Source organism: Lottia gigantea (genome assembly GCF_000327385.1).
Source record: "Lottia gigantea unplaced genomic scaffold LOTGIsca_10, whole genome shotgun sequence".
NCBI classification, from domain to species: domain Eukaryota; kingdom Metazoa; phylum Mollusca; class Gastropoda; family Lottiidae; genus Lottia; species Lottia gigantea.
Window position 1 is genome coordinate 1,087,649 of NW_008706747.1, and position 19,248 is coordinate 1,106,896.

The 19,248-nt window shown below is 33.7% G+C and overlaps 1 protein-coding gene across 1 annotated transcript; it reads left to right on the plus strand.

The window, feature by feature from the left end:
* Positions 1–12,949: 12,949 nt before the first annotated feature.
* Positions 12,950–18,589, plus strand: LOTGIDRAFT_109201 (hypothetical protein; the record flags this gene model as incomplete). The annotated part of the gene is made up of 3 exons (XM_009046080.1): positions 12,950–13,119; positions 17,661–17,863; positions 18,219–18,589. Coding segments are annotated over 3 exons (744 nt in total), but the record flags the coding sequence as incomplete, so codon positions are not given.
* Between the last annotated feature and the right edge of the window lie 659 nt (positions 18,590–19,248).

Below are 19,248 nucleotides of genomic sequence, written 5' to 3' on the forward strand. Positions count from 1 at the left end.
TATTTCCTTCAAAAACAGATGAACGTAAAATTCAATTTCATTTCATTTTTCCAGAAGATGAACCAAAAAATATACTTTGCTATCTCAATTTCATTTCATTTTATATGTAGTCTAAGAAGGTTGAATGCAAATTTCAATTTTATTTTAGTTGCCTCTATATGTACAACTGTGCGTTAAGAACACAAACTTAAGGCGTAAAATTCAATTTTATTTCATTTTTTACTGTTCAGAACATAATGGGGTTACTGAAATGAAATAGAGTTTTGCATTCAACCCGTTCAACCTTATTGAATCAATACTTGGCAAAATGTCCCTCATTGTGCACTACATGAACTGTATGAGTCCTTTCAGAAAAGAAGGTTTAAAATCTCAATTTCATTTCATTTGTTCTGCATCTTGGATAATGAAGATGGTAGATGCCCTTCAAGTTGTCAGAATGAAAAGATTTAGGATCCAGATGAAGCCCCCGAAAAATAACATTTCGACAAAGTTTATTACAATAACAAATAAATCTTAGATTTTATAATTATACTGAACAAGTCATCATAAACATTCCCTGCATGGCTTTGAAAGAAATGGAGTTTTACGTCCTACTTTTCAACATCCATTTGAATTATAACTAGCTTTCTACGTCCTACTTTTCAACACCCATTTGAATTATAACTAACTTTCTACGGCCTACTTATCTACACCTATTGGAATACTACCCACTTTCCTGAAAAATACTGTAGGCGGACAACGCCTTGCAGTGTCTAAAAGTTGAAATAATACGCCATGTAGTGTGCAATGAGGGAAATTTAGAGAAATAAAACTTTCACGAACTTCTTTAAAACAAAAAAAACCTAACGTTACAAACTTAAAGTAGTTTCTAGGCAGTTCTCGGAATAATTTTAATTATACCCTCGGTTACGTACATAATAATTGAATGGAAATTAAACAAAAAACGAAAGTATGTATATTAAATTCGCTAGCGTTCCTTCATGAATTTTTAAATTTTAATTTTGTAAGAAATTTGTACGAGACACTGAAGTATCAACGAAGTTCATTTGGAACATTTTGAAAATCCTAATCGAAATGAAACTTGTTTTTGGCGAAGTTGTAATAGACAAAAACGACCACTAAAATGTCATTGGGTACACGATAGAGCCCTTGAGTCAAAGCGACCATTTCAAATTGAAAGCCACGTTATTACCTGCCGTCGAGATTGTAAATTTTCCCTAATTGCACACTGAAAAGCATTGTCAGCCTTCATTAAGCCAGATTAGGAATGTTCGTCTTACATCTCTTCACCTGTTTAAACTAATGAAAACGGACATGGAGTGTGCAATGAGTGATATTTCGCAAGGACATCGGCATTAGCCTACTCTTTTTTTATTTCCAACGGTCGAGTGATTTTTAATGGTTAGGTATATAAAAAAAAGAATGGCGTAAAACTCCATTCAATTCAATGACATTTTCACTGCGTGTATAAACCAGTCGAATATCAATTTTTACCTGTAAGCGGCTTACATCAAAGAAAAGTAGAGAAATTTGACAGGTGCGACAAGTAATGATTGATCAGCTACCTGGATTACATTACCTGCCCCGGGGCTCGTGCTTTACGCGTGCGGACACTCCATCTGTCAAGTAGCTTTGAAAGAGGAAGTTACATGAGAGAGCTAATATGAGAGTACACAAAGAAAAAAATAATGTGTTTTTAACAAATCTTACACAATCTCGCTGATTGAAAAAAACAGAAATTCCAAAGGGAAAAAGTTATTTCGAAAGAATTTTTTAAATTCTGAATTTAAAACATTTTGTAAAAAAAAACCTTTTGCAACAGATGAACGAAAAGGAAGGCTTAAACAACTTTATTCGTTTACTGAAATCCCCCTTTTTATACGGTCGAATTCTTTATTTACAAAGATTCCAACTGGATTCGAGATTTGTGAGGTCACCAAAATCAAACGGCAGTCACTTATGCATATCCCATAAAGACCAAGCTGCAACGATCTTTTTTTTTTGTTCAATCTAAGCTTTTAAAGAAAATATCAAATTCGCAAAGCGATTATGGCCTTTGACAAAGTAACAAAAGATTTTACTTTTATGTCATAGAAATATTTCAGACTATTGTAAGCTGGGGAAATTTCTAAAAAGAAACGGATTAATAACATAATGGTAAACGTAATATTCAGGCATAATATTATATTTAAACGAAAAACGCAATATTTTTTGAATTTGTAAAGAAAATCCTCTAAAGCACGCTATTTTTGAAGGATTAAGAAACCTGGCTTCTATCTCTGAAAATGAAATATTATTTTGAATACCAAACTAGGTTAATGGATATGGGACATTTTTAAATGACCTATGAATAGTTTTACTTAGTTTTTTTTTTACAATGCTGAGGGACTGTCAGTAGGACATAGATTAGCAATATTGGTTGAAGTAACTAATGTATTACACTAACCGGAAGTAATAGATACGCTAATGCGGTATACCAAGGTTGATATAACAAAGGGGCGAATTTTGGGGACGGGCAAGAAAAAATGATTAATTTAACGATGCTGCGGGACTGGCAATTGAAAGTAGACTAAATATAGGGCGTGGATTACAAAAAATGTAGTGTTCTCGGTTATCAAGAAGTACCAAGCTGGCAACAGACAGAAACAGTAAATCACCATTGACAAGTCTTATTGTTTCACTGTCACTTAATAACCGGAAACTGAGGCGATTACCTCCCTTAAGTGACAATTTCAGCCTCCTTTGATCCGATTATCCAGACCTTTCTACCTGGATGTATAATGCTACTATTGGATATTTACATTTGGTAGAGCCGCGATTAAGAATCGAACCAAAATAGTAACTATGTCAGAAACTAAGAGATGGTAGAGGCAATCTATGAAACCAACATAAAAAAACATTAAAATGTTATCAAAGAATGGTAAAGCCTAGTATTAGTATGAAACGAATGCATTCTTGATTTATTTAGATAACAAAAAAGCACGGTTGATGTGAGTGGCGGGGGGGTCAGGCGAAATCATCCATCCCACAAATCCATTTTTCTACCATACAGCCAAATGTACATGATTTACAAAATGGAAAACAACCCCACATTTCTTCTAAAGCTCGTTTTAGCCCTCATATCATATACATATCAGATAATGCAATAGTCATATAAAACTAAATAAAGTAGGGCGTAAAACTCCATTCATTTCAACCAAACTGCAAAACTTATGACATGAAATCCGGGGTGACTACTAGCTATAGTAACTACTATTGTAACATATATGTCAAGATGATCTAAAAAGCACGACTCATTTGATTGACATAGGATACCTTAAAATTATGAAATCAGCCTAAAACGGAAGTATCGTAGACGCTACACTGGAGTCTTAAGAAACACCACAAGAACCTTACTTGACAATAAGGACTAAAGGGACTTATGGAGCTTCTTCTCAAGTAGCACTTCCACGACATAAGGCGCCATTTTGACGTCGTGACGAAACCGGCTAAATGTGGACAGTACAGACCCACAATGCATGTTGTTTCCGATTTAGCCTCCGATCGACACGTGCTTATAAGCTGATTTGTGGTCATGAAACGTCAAGTATTAGATTTTTCTTCGGCTTCTTGATTCTCCTTTATGACATCTTCTTAAAGCTAACGTGAACTTTGAAAAGTATTTTGCAACTATCTTGGGGTATAAAGGGGTATGAGCATTGAAATCCCTTTCAATTCTGTCTTGAAAACAGAGACTACTATTAAATTTAAACTAATTCTTCTTTAATTGTTCTTATATGTTATCAGATGAAAATTATATAACCAAATGCATGATCAACGAAGCAACAAAAGCATAATACTTCGTTTCGTGTTATCAAACATGTTTGTTTATTTTCTGAACTAGAATCCAACAAAACGAAACGAAATGTACCGATGTATTGAAAGATAAGCTCACAATAAAAGAGTATAAAAAAGGTAAATGGATGATTGAAGTCAATAGTCTTATCGACTCCAAAATCACATTTTAGATAAACCAGATAATTGGCGTTTATAAATCATGTACACAACTTTGAACAATAGTCACATAAAATAGCATTTTAGATAGCGTAAAACATGGATATGGATAATGCACCTGAAAGACTTTGCATTGATACTGTTTTATATCTGAAAATAGTTTTACGATAATTGATCGCTAGTTTTTTTGCTTTGCATAAAGAAAAATTTGTAATGCTTTTACAAATTTAACTACGTTTGCGTTTTACTTTACCATATCACCCTAATGTGCATATTAGTCGCACCATGATCATGAAATTGCAGCGTAACGTATGGAACTTTTGGGCGACTTTTCCATGTGTAAAAGTGAAACAAACCTTAACAATTTTGTGATTTATTCTCTTTCACCCAATTTTGCATATTAGTCGAACCATTAGTTGTAAAAAAACAAACATTCGGGCCCTTTTTTTCTATTGTGTAAGAGTGCAATTAAATTTCAAAATTTTGTGTTCTATATAACTATTTCACCACATTTAGCATCTTAGTCTCGCACCATGATTTGGAAACGCACAATTCAAGACGTCAATATTCTATATCTAAACGTGCAATAAACCTTTCAAATCATTTTCATGAAGTTATGGAAATCAGATATGACGAAATGACCTCTATGACTGTTACGAATTGACCCAGTTTTACTCAACGACTTAGTACTTCTATTATCAATGTTATCCTTAACTATTTTTATATCTTGTTCCTAAAGTTCATCTCCTTCATGATGGATGAGTATACGATAGCAAAATTGAAATGTTGATCGGCAATTTTATTGATTCTGAAGAAGGACTATTCCAGACGGCCTAATAAATATCACAAACGCTTTCATCAATTTTCAGTTTTTCACTTTGGTCTCTCTAAAATAACCCAGATGGCTTCCACGTGCCGGTATGGAAATGCAGAAAAATGTCGGTTGGTGCGATAAAATCCCATTAATGCAGATCTGGTACCGGTAGGGGTCGCTTGTAAAGCACGTGCCACGAGGCGGGAAGAAGGTTCATGAATACGACAAACGGCGACCGGTCTAATTAATTTTATTTCACTTGAAGAAAAATACGACAACAAACAAACACACGCGAACGGATAACGGCATTGTTTGAAAGGGAAATGACGACACATGCTAGCAAATGAGAGGATTGTGGGACGGGGGCTATTACACTTTCTCTTCATTCATATTGAAACGAGGCACGTGGCGATTACCCAAGCGCGAGAGAAGCACGTGTTGTAAATTCAGAAATGGTTTCAGTAACCCATTCACATCTGTCATCTTTATGGTGCAGGTTACAAATTTCATTGTACGATATTGATATGATTTTATCGTCCTTGCCTTTTTTATGTAGTCTCAATGACGGTCTTATGTGACGAGTCGACGTGGACGATAACCTGCCTATGAAGTAGGTACGTCTATACGTCGCTTTGTTTTGCATACAGAGTACGACGGTTTTGACTTCTAAAATTGCATTGCAGCAGACTTTGTGAAGATTATTTACTTATTCTTTCCAAAGTGTTTTGAATATTGAGAAAAGGCTTTAAGTGCTACTCTATAGCGTCCTCGCAGTGAGGAATTGGAATTTACAAAGTTATGAAAATTGCTATATATTATTCTCTGTGATATTCCAGTTAATTTAATCTTATTTGTTCGGATTCTTTTTAATAGATCCAGTTAAATTATTCACTAAGTAATAGAGTACAATTAAGACTCGATACAAAAGACTACATGGTCAGTCTGGATTATCCAGATGGTTTAATTGGCGCCAATACCGCAATTAGAACACTCTATTTAACGTAAACGTATTAAAAATTTAACCAAACGATATGAAATAATCAAACAGAATTGAGAGTTAATGTAGTGTATTCGATTGCTTTGTCTCTTTTAAATCAGTGCGTTCGATTGGATTGTTTCTTGTTACTCGGTGTATTCGATTACTTTTCCCTCTTTTCAGAAAAGTGCGTTTGATTAATTTAAGGTACTATTTAGAACAATTATAAGCAAAATTGTGGTTTAAGAATTGTCATTAGTGATAGACTAAAATGTCACAAAATTGTCGAAAGGACCTTAATGATGCATTTTGATAATCGTACAGAGAGTCCACACATCACCTTGTCAAAATATTGTATCGCCTGTCACAGTAGCTCATGGGGTTAACACTAATCTAACACACAGAGGGGCGACAATTACATGGAAAAGGGTAAATTGACCGCCCATCTGGTCACTTTGAGGGGGTCAGATGACCTTCACAACCCTCACTGGACGATGCTCTTCAGATCAAGTGAGTGCACGTGACAGGTGAAAGGTCAAGTGTTTTAGCGCGTGCATAATGTATTGTATTTGAAGCGCCACCTATTTAAACTTATGATGAATGGCTTGTTTAAATTAGGTCATTATAATAGAATTAAATCTCAATGAATGAAGAATTGTGGGATATGACTAAAGGGATAACTCAAATGTCCGTCGTGAATTTTACTCCATTTTGACCATCGAGTAAATATTTTAACGGTGAATTTTAAATGTATAAAGAAACACTTTAGCTGAAGGATACGCGGTAAAAAGAAACGTTAATTACTGTTATGATATGTACAAATAATATTTCGTTTTGTGGTAATTAAAACTTTCACAAAAGTACGAAAATTTTACATGTTCTTAAAGCTAACATAGAATAAGAGGAAATGTGTGAAAGACTCAGAAATCCTAAATTCAATCCGTGTAAAAACTAAAAATGGAATTAAGTAAATAAAAAATGGCTTGACTTATATTATTCTTATTTTTCTATTGCATTAAAAATGTACGAAACCATGTACAGTTTTTTTTTTATCAAAATAATGTGTAAGTTGATTCAATTTTACTAATTATGAATTATGCAACGCAATAGAGTCATGTTTAGTATACTTTTTCTTCGCATTTACATATTATTCAACCTTTCGTTTCATGGGAAATTCTAGTTTTAAAAATATACGCAGCCAGCCATATAGCATAACGCCGTGTTTCTGACTTGCATCCTTAAACGTAGGAACAATTAGCTTAATTGAAAAAAGGAAAATCTTAAATGTCTCTTTTGAATATGTACGCAACCAAGCATAATGTACAATGACGGTGGTTTTTTTCCTATATACCATACACATAGAGTTAATTTAGTTAATTGAAAATAAGAGGAAATGCTCTATATAAAAATCGGGAAGTTAAATCCTTCATTGGAATAAGAAAAAAATTCTTTATTTCGTTTTTTTGTGAGGATTTCAAATTTTTAAAAAATTTACAAAAAAATACAAGCAACACTAAAAATTTCTTACTTCAAATCACTTTTATTTTAGCATTTTATACATGTATTTAACTCTTTCGAATCAATGGAAATTTGATTTGAATTAATTTTCGTTTTGTGAAGAAAGTAATATTTGAAAATTTACACGACCACGCATCGATATGGCAATTTTTTTCGGTTCTTTGGATTCCACGAAAGAAATTTTTATATTGGAAAATACAAAAAACAAATTCCTTATTGTTACTATTGTGTACGGAAATTTGTTGTTAAATGGAAATTTTCCAATTTGAATGAGTTTTCGTTTTGTGAAAATTTTAAACTTTGAAAATATACGAGATCAAGCATGTAACATGGCAGTATTTTCTGGCCCATATACAGTATACGTAGAAGCAATTACACTAATTGATCGAAGTGAAAAATAGCCTGGACCAACTCAGCTCTGTGAGATCATTAATAATGTATAAAGAATGAACTAAAATATTGACTGATCGAGAAAATATTCCGACACGCAATATTATTCCGTTCGTTATTTATGGGATTCCATTTCTGGTCAATAAAACTTTTTATTATTTCATTTATTTGTATCCTTGTGTATATATAGATGCAAAATTATTTCTTCGTTTCGAAATATATTGTTCTTGATGCCTTTTTATTTTTTAGATATCCGACAAGGTAAACCTAACCTTAATTCTAATATTATCTCTATTTTCCATACGAAAAAGTTATCTGGAATCATTGAAGAATATTTTGTTTTTGTTTATTTTCATTACTTGTTTTGTTCGCAACGCATACCGGAAACCAAAGTATATGCAATTTACTATACCTAACAATTCTCTCAGTCATATTTTTCTTGCTCCCCTTCGGTGAGCTCGCTTACTTTATTCATACTTCTTGGTCAAGCTTTGGAACCTTATTTCCAAAATTAGATGTCCTGATTAGGATTGGGTATCAGAAACTCACGCCAGTTGCATGAAATGAGCTCTTGTCAATAACACAGAGTAATAAGAATTGCATTCCAATAAAAATCAAAACATAATGAAACGGAACAATTTAATCTACTTAATAGCCACCAAGGGAGTCAACATGAAATGGCAACGTACAATTTTATAACTGTTATAAAATACGAAACGAATTAATTACTAAGCTATTTAATACATTGGTGTAGTACATTTTGTAAACAAACAGAAAATTCACAAAAGAAATAATTCAAAACTTTATTCCAAAAAATATTTTTTGAGTACTGGCTTCGTACAACTCAACGATTGTGGAATATGTCGTAACGAAAATATAACAGAATTAAGAACAGGATTATATGAGGCCCTAATAGGGTTATGTTTATCCCCATGGAACAGTTCTACAAGATTAGACATAAGACGCTTAAATTCTGATCGCCTACTGCTTCTTTTCATCCACATTTCGCAAGAAGAGCCTCAAGCTTTATGTCATTTTGTCAGTTTTTAAAAATTTGAACAACACAAACACACAAGTCTCAATCTTAATCCACAATCAAAATCGATTGACAGTTTTATATCATACGATGTATAATAGTGCGGTATTAATTTTTTTTTTTCATTATATTATTTTCACTTCACTGATTTTGGAAATTGGACAAGTTACTGGGTGTTCGCGTCTAATGGTTTCGAACAGATTCTTTAAAAAGGCTTGAGAAACGAAATATTCACTGATTTCATATAACCTGTATCGGTTTAGATAAGTAAAATATAAAAACCATCGATGAAATCTTAAAATGGCAAATATAGACTGTATAATTATATGCTTCCAAGAATGGTTATCTCAAATTTTGGAACAGAAGGCTAATTGAAGTAGAGTAACAAGAAACGAAACGATATTAAAGTATCAATAACTAGTAATTAAGGGTTTGGTTGTTTGTTGTCGTGAAATGATAGGATATTTTACACTCCATGCTGATTAATATTCATTGATGACATCGAAGATCTTGACCTTTTTGTTAAGGCAAATCAGCAATCTATCGACATACAATTGCTATTAAAGGCAATACCGAGATTCATTGAGATTATTTAGCAATGATTTTTTTCCATTTCTCAAACGAAAAATAATTCTAATGGGGCATTGAAATCGTGCATCCATGTTGCATAGCTAAGGTTTTGTGACGTTATCAATCAGTTTGGGATTTATGACGTCATCAATCATGCAATTGCGTCAATACAAATATCGCCATTATCTTCAAAAATGTGAAGCTTATCATATTTCATAGAAAATAAAATGAAATTTGCAAACTAACTCTCCAATATTCGGAAATCAAACTAGATGGGCATTGTTCATAGCAGTACCTTCTGTCCGAAAATTTAAATACTTTTTTTTACTGTCCATGAAAATCCCCTATTCGCTACCTTAATCTCATCCCTTTTAAAAGTGGCGAATGTAGCAAATTAATTTCTCAAGTCGCCCAAACTCAACAGATGGTCACTTGGAACTTTAACTCGAGTCTCTTTTATTCAACGAGATTTGAACGAGATGCGTTAAAACTATCAACTTGGTGCTAATTAATTTTAACTGGCCAAATAATTTCCTCTCGGCTTTTCATCGTTCGAGAAATAATAAAATCCGAAATATAGGAAAAACCATCAATGGAGGCAGTCATTGTTTGAACAATGTACATAAAAATGATTCACTACCTCGTTCTGGATTAACGATAATCTCGTTTAGAACGTTAACCAACGTGGTTATGGGTTTTGGGATCGTTTACCGTTAAGCCATTCGCTCATTAAATATTTAATATAATGTTTAAACACCCACTTAACGCTTGCTGGCGATCATCGGCCATTTTGGTTGCCTATAAATTTCTAACTGGATTAAAACACGGAACAAAAAAGGCCCCAAAGGGCATCTTATTATTAATGAATATTAGAAAGAATCTAATTCCCTGCATTTATGAACAAGGTCGAAAGCGGAAGGGATTTAATTTTTTCATTTTGTTCAATAGATTTTCTTTTTTAAAAGAAATAGAGATATGAATTTTTCTAGTCCATATGTTCTCGTAATGCTGGGTAATGATGTTCTTTCTTTTCAATCCCGTCACCGCAGGCTATGATCAGAAGATAAAAATAATCTTTTCAAAATCCGAATCAGATTTAATATTAAATCTGACATATTTTGAAACGAAACTATTCTAATTTGACATCTTGACAATATAAATGAAGTTTTTTAAAATATCGAATTTGTATTTAGAAAAGATTACTGTAATTCAGTCATTTTGAAATCTCTTTTTGTCTTTTTGTTTCCGAACAAACATTTTATGCAGGTCACGTTTCTTTAATTCGGCTTTCTAATTTTCTGGAATTATAGTAATTTTTAATGTATTAAAATCCGCAAATATTATCATTAATCATGGCTGATAATGATTGTATAGTCTTGATAAGTTCTGTACAATTTGGAAACGATAAACAAAGGCTGATTTGAAAACAGGAAACGAAGAATGTTTCACTGCACCCTTTAGTGATAATTCTGGAACGCTTTCTAATTTGCTAAGTTGAAAATAATTTCGAAAAAAAACCCAAAACAGATTATTTGGAATATAGTTTTTTACCAAATGGAATTTGAACGACCTATGATGCCTGCGCATAAATTGTGGAACATAAGAAATTAAAAAGGTTTCTAAACAGAAAACGAATTTTAAAATGGAAAAAACCATGGAGTAAATTTCTTCTAAGTTTAATTTTTGTACGATATTCTTTTTGATAGCATTAAATCTTTTTTCTTTTATGTCAAATTTTACACAAATCAAATTTTTTCGATTCGTAATATATTTCATTTTATTTTCCGGGTATATTTTTTTACTTTTCATTTTAGACTGACCTTTCCAACGAATCTAACAAAATAAAAATAGAAATAAAAGACGCTCTCCATTAATGAAATTAAAGACATTTGAAAAGATCTGATCTCAACTTCTAAGATTTTAAATTTCAGTGTTTTTTGGGGATTAACTCAGAACATTTCGAAATGGAGGAAAAAAAACGAGGAGCAACTTTCTGACATGTCAAAACGTGACCAAATAATCGAGACATGATAAAGTCTCTGTTTATTTCTTCTGTAAAAAAAGACTGGATATCCATTACTAAAATACTAAAGAGCTTTCCCGGATTCGATTTGGGTTTTAAAAGGATCACTGCCATTCGTGACGAAAACTGAAAAGGCGTACATTTCTAAATGTCTCGGATTTGAAAAGGAATTTGACTCCCGAAGTCAGATTTCTAAAACAAACATGGAAGAAGGGTCGACATGGTACTTTATTTATTAAAATTTCTGAAGAAATCAGGTCCGACTTTTTAGACTTTGCTTTTGATATTTTCATTTAAAAAAAAATATTCATGTGAGAATTCTTTCTTTTGCCGTTTTTTAGAAACTTCTACATTTTTTTAATTTAGTTTCAATTTGAAAATGTGACAATCTTATGCTTCTTTTCATCTTTGAAATTTCACAATCTTTCGTTTCGTAAAAAATATTTTCACGTTCATTTTTCACAAACATGAAACGAAACATTAATAATTTATTTATAGAATGTTCGCCGGTAAATAAAATGTCGTAATATTGTAAGTCGTGTTCGATTATAGTTCTTTACTCTTTATGAAATAATTGAGACCGGTTTGGAAATATGTCACATTCTTTTGGTGGCCTTCTTTTGACGTCTGGAACGAAAATTGGAGTGGATTTTAAAAACCACATTTGGAAGAAGTGCTAATTGAATTAGGCTTAATGGCTTGAAGTGTTGAATTTCGCGTGACGGCAGTCAACCTTTTCTCTTAATCACATTACTTTCCGAATTTCCCGCAATAATTTGATCATATCTTCCCAAGCAGACGACCAATGCAACTCGTATATCCAGACAACAAGATCAAGCCGTTATCTTATAAACATATTTGTCAAGAACTTATGATTGATAACAGAAAAATGTGTCTGGTTATTCGTGATCAATATATTGGTCTCAACGATCGTCTGGTATTTCAATGTTTTGTAAAATTGAGCGGGAAATACGTTGACAATGTGCTCATGGAGTGAACGTGCTGTGACGTTTATTGAATTTGAGTTTGAGTTGTATTCGGTCATTTACCGCTTGACCGCCTAATTTTCCGTCTTGTTAACTGCGACTAACGGTTGACGGGGATTTGTTAAAAATGAAATAAGTTTCTCGGCTGCTGCATTTGTGAGCAGACGACGGTATTTCGCGCCATTAACCACATTTTAACGTTTAATATGCCTGAAATGTTGCAGACGAGAAGGCTCATTGACCATTTGTTTCTATTTCCTAGTAAAATAAATAAAATGGAAAATTTTGCGGCTGAAACGAAACATTAATGTTATATGGAAAATTTCGACTTTTCAACAAGAAAGAAAGCGTCACTTTGAGTCAATGCCATCCCAGGGAGATAACCCAATGCATATGAATAGGTGAAGTCGCCCATAGAAAACAAATGAAACTAAATTTCTGGATTGTTAAATTTTTAAATATCAGATTCTCTACTACATATTTTCTTTCGTTTTGACATTGAGCTGATCATTCTGAGATTGCATCTGAATTAACCCACAGAATAAAACGAAACGAAAAATCCAGATTTGTATTTTAATTATATTAACTTTCAAAGTCTGTCCAATCAAAATGTTCATGTGATTAAATTTTTCTCTTTTCAGCGATACCAACGTGTGCAGGCTGTAGCGATCAAATTTTCGACAGATTCATATTAAAAGTCCTGGAGAGATCCTGGCATTCCAAATGTCTGAAATGTGCCGACTGCCAGATCCAACTTAGCGACAAATGTTTCTCCAAAGGCGATCATGTCTATTGCAAAGAAGACTTCTTTCAGTAAGTAACCATTTTTTTCTTCCGGTCTAGTACTAGTTACCAAATCATTGTCTTGAAGTTTCAAAACTAAATAATTCGGTACAGAAAAAAGCGTCGAAATAAAAACTACTCGCTCTACAAAAGTTCTATTTTGATGTCATATTAAAGCGACGTCAAAGTGTAAAATGTCGCGGCTACACTAAAATTGTCTTTCATTATCTAAAATTTCTGAAACGTAAAAATAAACCTCATTAAACTTCTATTGATTCGTTTCCCAACTAATTATTTCCACAATTTGTGGTAATCACCATCTCGAAAATAGGACAAACAACTAAAACGACCTAAGGAAACATGCATAGACACGCAATGGCCATCCTATCCTGAAAATAATTGTTCGTTACGGTTTAGGTCCATTCCTAACGACAGATGGAACCACGTCTAAATGGCGGGAGTTCGAATGACGTTCCTCACGTGCGGTTTGGCGCTAAAGCTGGATAATTGTTGTGTAGTCACGAATAACAAACAAACAGAAATCGTCCAAACAGTAATGATGAAAGGCGGAAGGTCTTATAATGGCTTCCTAACACGTGGTGTCGGTTTCCTTCGGGGACTATAACGTGTTTGATCCTTGATTTCTGGACAAATTTGGAGAAGGAATTAATTTTTCTGTGGAATTGTTCCTGTAGAAAGTCAACTTGTATTCTGTAGTATAGTAAATTGGGGAACTAATTCTAAAATTTGCTTCACAATTCTGCAGTTAGAGGAACGGTTCCTTTTTATTCACCAACAGAAAACCCACTTTCAATTTAAAGGCTTAAGGGTAAAACACAAACTAAAGATGAAGCATAGATTTATGCAGCATGGAAATTAAAAGTTGTTATTTGTATACAGCTCTCCCTTATTTGTAGGGTGTCGAATTTCGGGATATAACAAACCCATAATAACATAAAGCACTAGGAAGTAACACTTCAATTTATTTCAATGCAATTTTTGCAATCGTGAGCTTTCTGCTCGAGTTTACAATAAGCTTTGAAGACAGAATGTAACTCGATGGCCATGACAGAATGCGATAAGACTAGCAATAAACAAGACAATATTATTTTTCACGTGGGATTAAGAATTTAATGTTTATCTCTTACTTCCAGTAGTGGCAATAAAATTGGTTGATCGCGTGACAAACTCGTGCACCTTGGCGATAACAATAGTTTCTCTCGCAATATGACGTATTGAGGGACAGGGCGCGTGCATTCACTCACGCGAAACGTAGAGCGATATAGAAGTCGTTGGAGAGATTAGAATCGCTGTGTTCAGGTGAGGGCCATGAATTATTCAAGCTATCTCACTGTCTCCGGAGACTAGAGTTCCAGATATTCTGAAAACCTAGACGTTTCATGCAACTTGGAATCGATCCTTTCATAAATCATTCAAAGACTTTTCTTCAGGTCCATAGGCACAAATTGACATTTCACGTGCGCGCGCAGTTCTGCTTGGTTGACTTAATGTCGTTTGAACGTTTATAGCCTCGATCATGAAGTAGATATTTACTGTCAAGGAGAGTTATCTATCCATAAATTATAAAGACTAAAAAGCCGCTAGGGACCGGTGTTCTAAAATGGGTGGCATTAATTATTTACGTTGCAAGCTAGGATAGTTAGTGAATACCTGCAACGTGTTTCTTCAGGCATAACGAACATAGCGGCTTTTCTTTGATGTACAAATTTGAGATGTATTCGCAAGACAAAGACGGCTTTGACAACAAAAAACATAAATAAAAATTCTAATTATCCAAATGGATGCTCGATTTCCTAAACACATGAAAAATACGTAAATAATAAATAAGTTTCTTTCCGCGCTAAAAGTCACGCGCTTAAATTGCGTCATTACGTATTCTGAATGATTTCACGTGCACTAAAGAAGACGTACATAATTCATAAGTTTGATATTGCTTTTATTGTTTAGGCAAATCTTAAATAAAGCCAACATGGTCCCTAATGTACACACACAGATTTATTTTATTGAAAGCTACTTTAATTATGAACCTCGCGAGATAATGAACGCACTTAAAAAGCTGATGAAAAATTTAGCAGGTATATCAATATTGCCTTGATGGAAAATCATAGGCGCAGATTTATAACAGCAAAAATTCCGATCTGGAATTAATGAACTGTTGATAAACTTTCGAGAGAAGTGACGTCATAAATTGGATTTTCCAAAATAAAGGTCTATTCATCATGTAGCGGTGAAGGAAAATTAAAGCGAAAATTTGGATCTGAAATAAACTGTTGATAAAATTTCGGGAGTAATGACGTCATAAATTGAGTTTTTAGCAGATATATTATATGGTTATTCACCAGGTGGCGTTGATTGAAAATCAGAAGCGCCTATGATAACAAAAATTTCAAAATTATTGTTGTTGTGCGTTTCTTAGTTTTGGAGTAATGACGTAATGCTTTAGGTTCTAAATAATTCCACGCTTTATGAAATGAATATACTTATTTATCTATATGGTATATTATATTTTAACTCATTTCATGTCTAGATTAACTGAGCTTAGAACTATACTCGACATTTTCTTTGAATTTATTTTAGAAAAAGGCCAGTAACAATAAAAAAAAAAAATTCTATTTACGTAAACAAATTCCAAAAAATATTTTAATGAGATTTTATTTTTCTAATTTTGAAATTATTATTTTTAATCGCGTCAGCTATTTTGAAAATAATTTTTGATGACAAAATAAACAGATAATGCAATTAAAATCTAATTTAGGCCTAATTGCCCAATCCGCACGTGTTGTAAAAAATGTTGACATATGGGCCAGGTATTCACAGACTGATCTCAGGTGATTTCATTTGCCAATGGGTAGTTTAAAGAGATTGTAAAGAGGATTTTTTAGATTTTTATGTGTATCGGGGATACTGATAGCACCAATTTGCACCATTCTAATTTTCAATCAGATGTCTGTGGTTCCTGCAATTTTACTAAAACTATGTGTTTGGCGACGTCACTTATCAATCACGTAGGGCCTTAGGTGTTAAATTATATTTTGCGATTAGTGACGTCATCCAACACTTAGTTTTTGTAGAATTGCATAATCCACATGTACTGTAAAATTTATCGACAGATGGACCAGGTAATAGCAGAGTGATCTCAGGTGATTTCAGTAGTTTAACAAACTACAGGCACAAATACACGACTTCATCCGTATCCCATAAACCCATTTTATGTCCTTCCGCTTCGACTCACTGGGTATTTTAATTGTAGGGGACACAATAGTAACTCAATGCTTGGTTTGTCAAGATAAAAGGAAAAGGCGGTAATCTAACAGTAAAAACGACATTTTCTTAACTTTGTATGATTTTTACCAGATTTCGTCCATATGTCCCGTATCTGCCGCCATTATACTTGCTCTGCGAAGCGTAAAATATCAACATCACGTCGTATCTCACTAACGAGATGTTATCTACAAATACGCATTGTGGGAAATTGATATTGTATTGTATAGAGAAGACCGGTATCGTCATATAGCTGCTCGATAGAGCCGAGACCTAGAATAGCTTCAAATATTATGCTACCTTAAAGTGCTTGGGCTGTTCTTTTGAAGCTTCTTTGAAATGAAATCGCAGTAAGTCGTCTTTTATAGCAGTGGTAATGGATAGCAGTTTGAGCCAAGGCAGATGTCGCTATCAAGCCAAAACCTGCCTGCCTAAACGAATATTTCGAAGAATCCACTTTGCTTATAACCAATATTTTTAATATTTTTGTCGTATCGATATACAAATACTTTTTGTGACGTCATACGAATATAAAAAATAAAACGACATTTAACAAAAAACTAAATTGATTATTTAGAGAAAAAAATTCAAAATCTGACGAATACGCCCCAGATTGAACTCGAATGAATACGCCTGTAGCTAATGACAGTACAAACATCAATCAAAATAAAACTTTTCATTAATTGACAGGCCGACATCGAAAATAGAATTATTACCAAATACCACCAAATAAACACGAAATTTAATAATAATAATGATATTGATAATGATAATAATTTCAGACTTTCGTTGTGGTGTAGGACCTTCAACTCTATTCCCTGGTCGAATTGTTCTCATTGTCCACTGCATTGCGTTCTTCGCCTACATTAGATTTTAAACGAGATAAAAAAAAAAATTTGAATATTCAATTATCTATATTCTTTTAATTCAATTAAAAATTGCAATTGCAAAATTCCACCAAGAAAAATTCCAATTCCAACAATCCTATTTAAAAAATTCCAATTCCAACAATCCTATTTAAAAAATTCCATTCCAATTCCAACAATCCTATTTAAAAAATTCAAATTCCAACAATCCGATTTAAAAAATTCCAATTCCAACAATCCTATTTAAAAAATTCCAATTCCAACAATCCGATTTAAAAAATTCCAATTCCAACAATCCTATTTAGAAAATTCCAATCAAAAAAATTCTAATTCCAAATTCCAATTCAAAATTCCAGTTCCAAATTTCCAATTCCAAAATCAAATTCAAATTTAATTTAATTCTATATTTTTTTCTCATTACAGGAGGTTTGGAACAAAGTGTGCGGCCTGTGAGAAGGGTATACCACCAACAGAGATTGTGCGCCGTGCCCAGGACTATGTCTACCATCTGGACTGTTTCGCCTGTTTGATGTGTAGCGAGAAGCTGAAGACGGGGGACGAGTTCTATCTGATGGAAGACAAGAAACTCGTCTGTAAAGAAGATTATGAAACTGCCAAGGCCAGAGGTTTGTTCGATTTTATATTATTAATCTTAAAATAGACCATCGTCTATAAACCTTTCAAGGTCTTGAAAATAATACATTATATTGCCATCAAATTTACTAAAAAGTTTTGAGGTCAATTCAAAAGGTCACATAGACGCCATATTGCATTTGCCAAATGATTTTAGTCTAAACCTTGTGTAACCATTGTATTGGCAATAGCGTCTACCCAAACATTTTCCAACGAGTTCATCTTTTTCCGTTGCTGCAACTGTCCTGCTAACCCACCGCCAACAATCCAACAATGTTCTAAAATGACCTCGGCACCATGCCAATATTGCCAGCTTCAACTCAGATTTTAAAGGTTTGACTATTTCAGAATACGAAATGGATTCTTCGAACAAACGACCAAGAACCACCATCAACGCCAAGCAGCTGGAAAACTTGAAAAGAGCTTACAACGAGAGTGCTAAACCCGCCCGACATGTTCGAGAACAATTGAGTGCTGAAACTGGTCTGGATATGCGAGTCGTTCAAGTCTGGTTCCAGAATCGGAGAGCCAAAGAAAAGAGATTAAAGAAAGACGCTGGACGAAACAGATGGAATCCATACTTCAGAGTGAAGAGAGAAGACGAGCTGGATAGTTCACTCAGTGCTGATGAACGATCTGAGGACGGGATGACTACCGGATCCTTCCAAGGTAAGGTTTTGACTTCTTCAACAGAGTTTATATTGCACAGGGCACTGTAATGACACCATGTACCCAACCATAGGAAAGGCTGGATTTAATGTGAAATTTTCAATGAGATTAAATTACTCAGGGCACTAAAAAGGAATCCTTTATCCAAGAAAGCAAAGACTGGCTTAAAAGCTAAATTACCAAATACCTTAAAGTTATACTTTCTGAGCATTTCAGATCTGATGCAAACATTTTCAACACCATCATAATTTTTAATATTTTCATTGACTCAAAAAAAAAAGTGACTTCTGAAATTCTAAAATGTCAAATCATTTCTACTTTCAGGAAACTTAGATGATCTTGATTCCAACACTGGCAGACTTTCAGACGATCTGTACGGTTCCACCACACCATTAGATCATGACCTCATTAGTCAAGGTCAAAATAACGGAAGTAATGGATCGCCACCTATCGACGGTTGCTGGGGACCTTTCAATCAACTTCCACATTATATGGGGCGACAATCGCCGGGATTATCCATGTCACATCAACCAATGATGCCCCTTGAATCGTTGCAGATGATGGGTGGTCCCCATGGGCAACGGATGATGCCTGGTGACGTGGACGAACATTCTGGAGGATTCCCCGATTTCCAGGGTTCCCATAATCACGTGGAGGTGTACTGATGACATTCTATGGACAAAATGTTAACTTATTATTTTTAAAAATG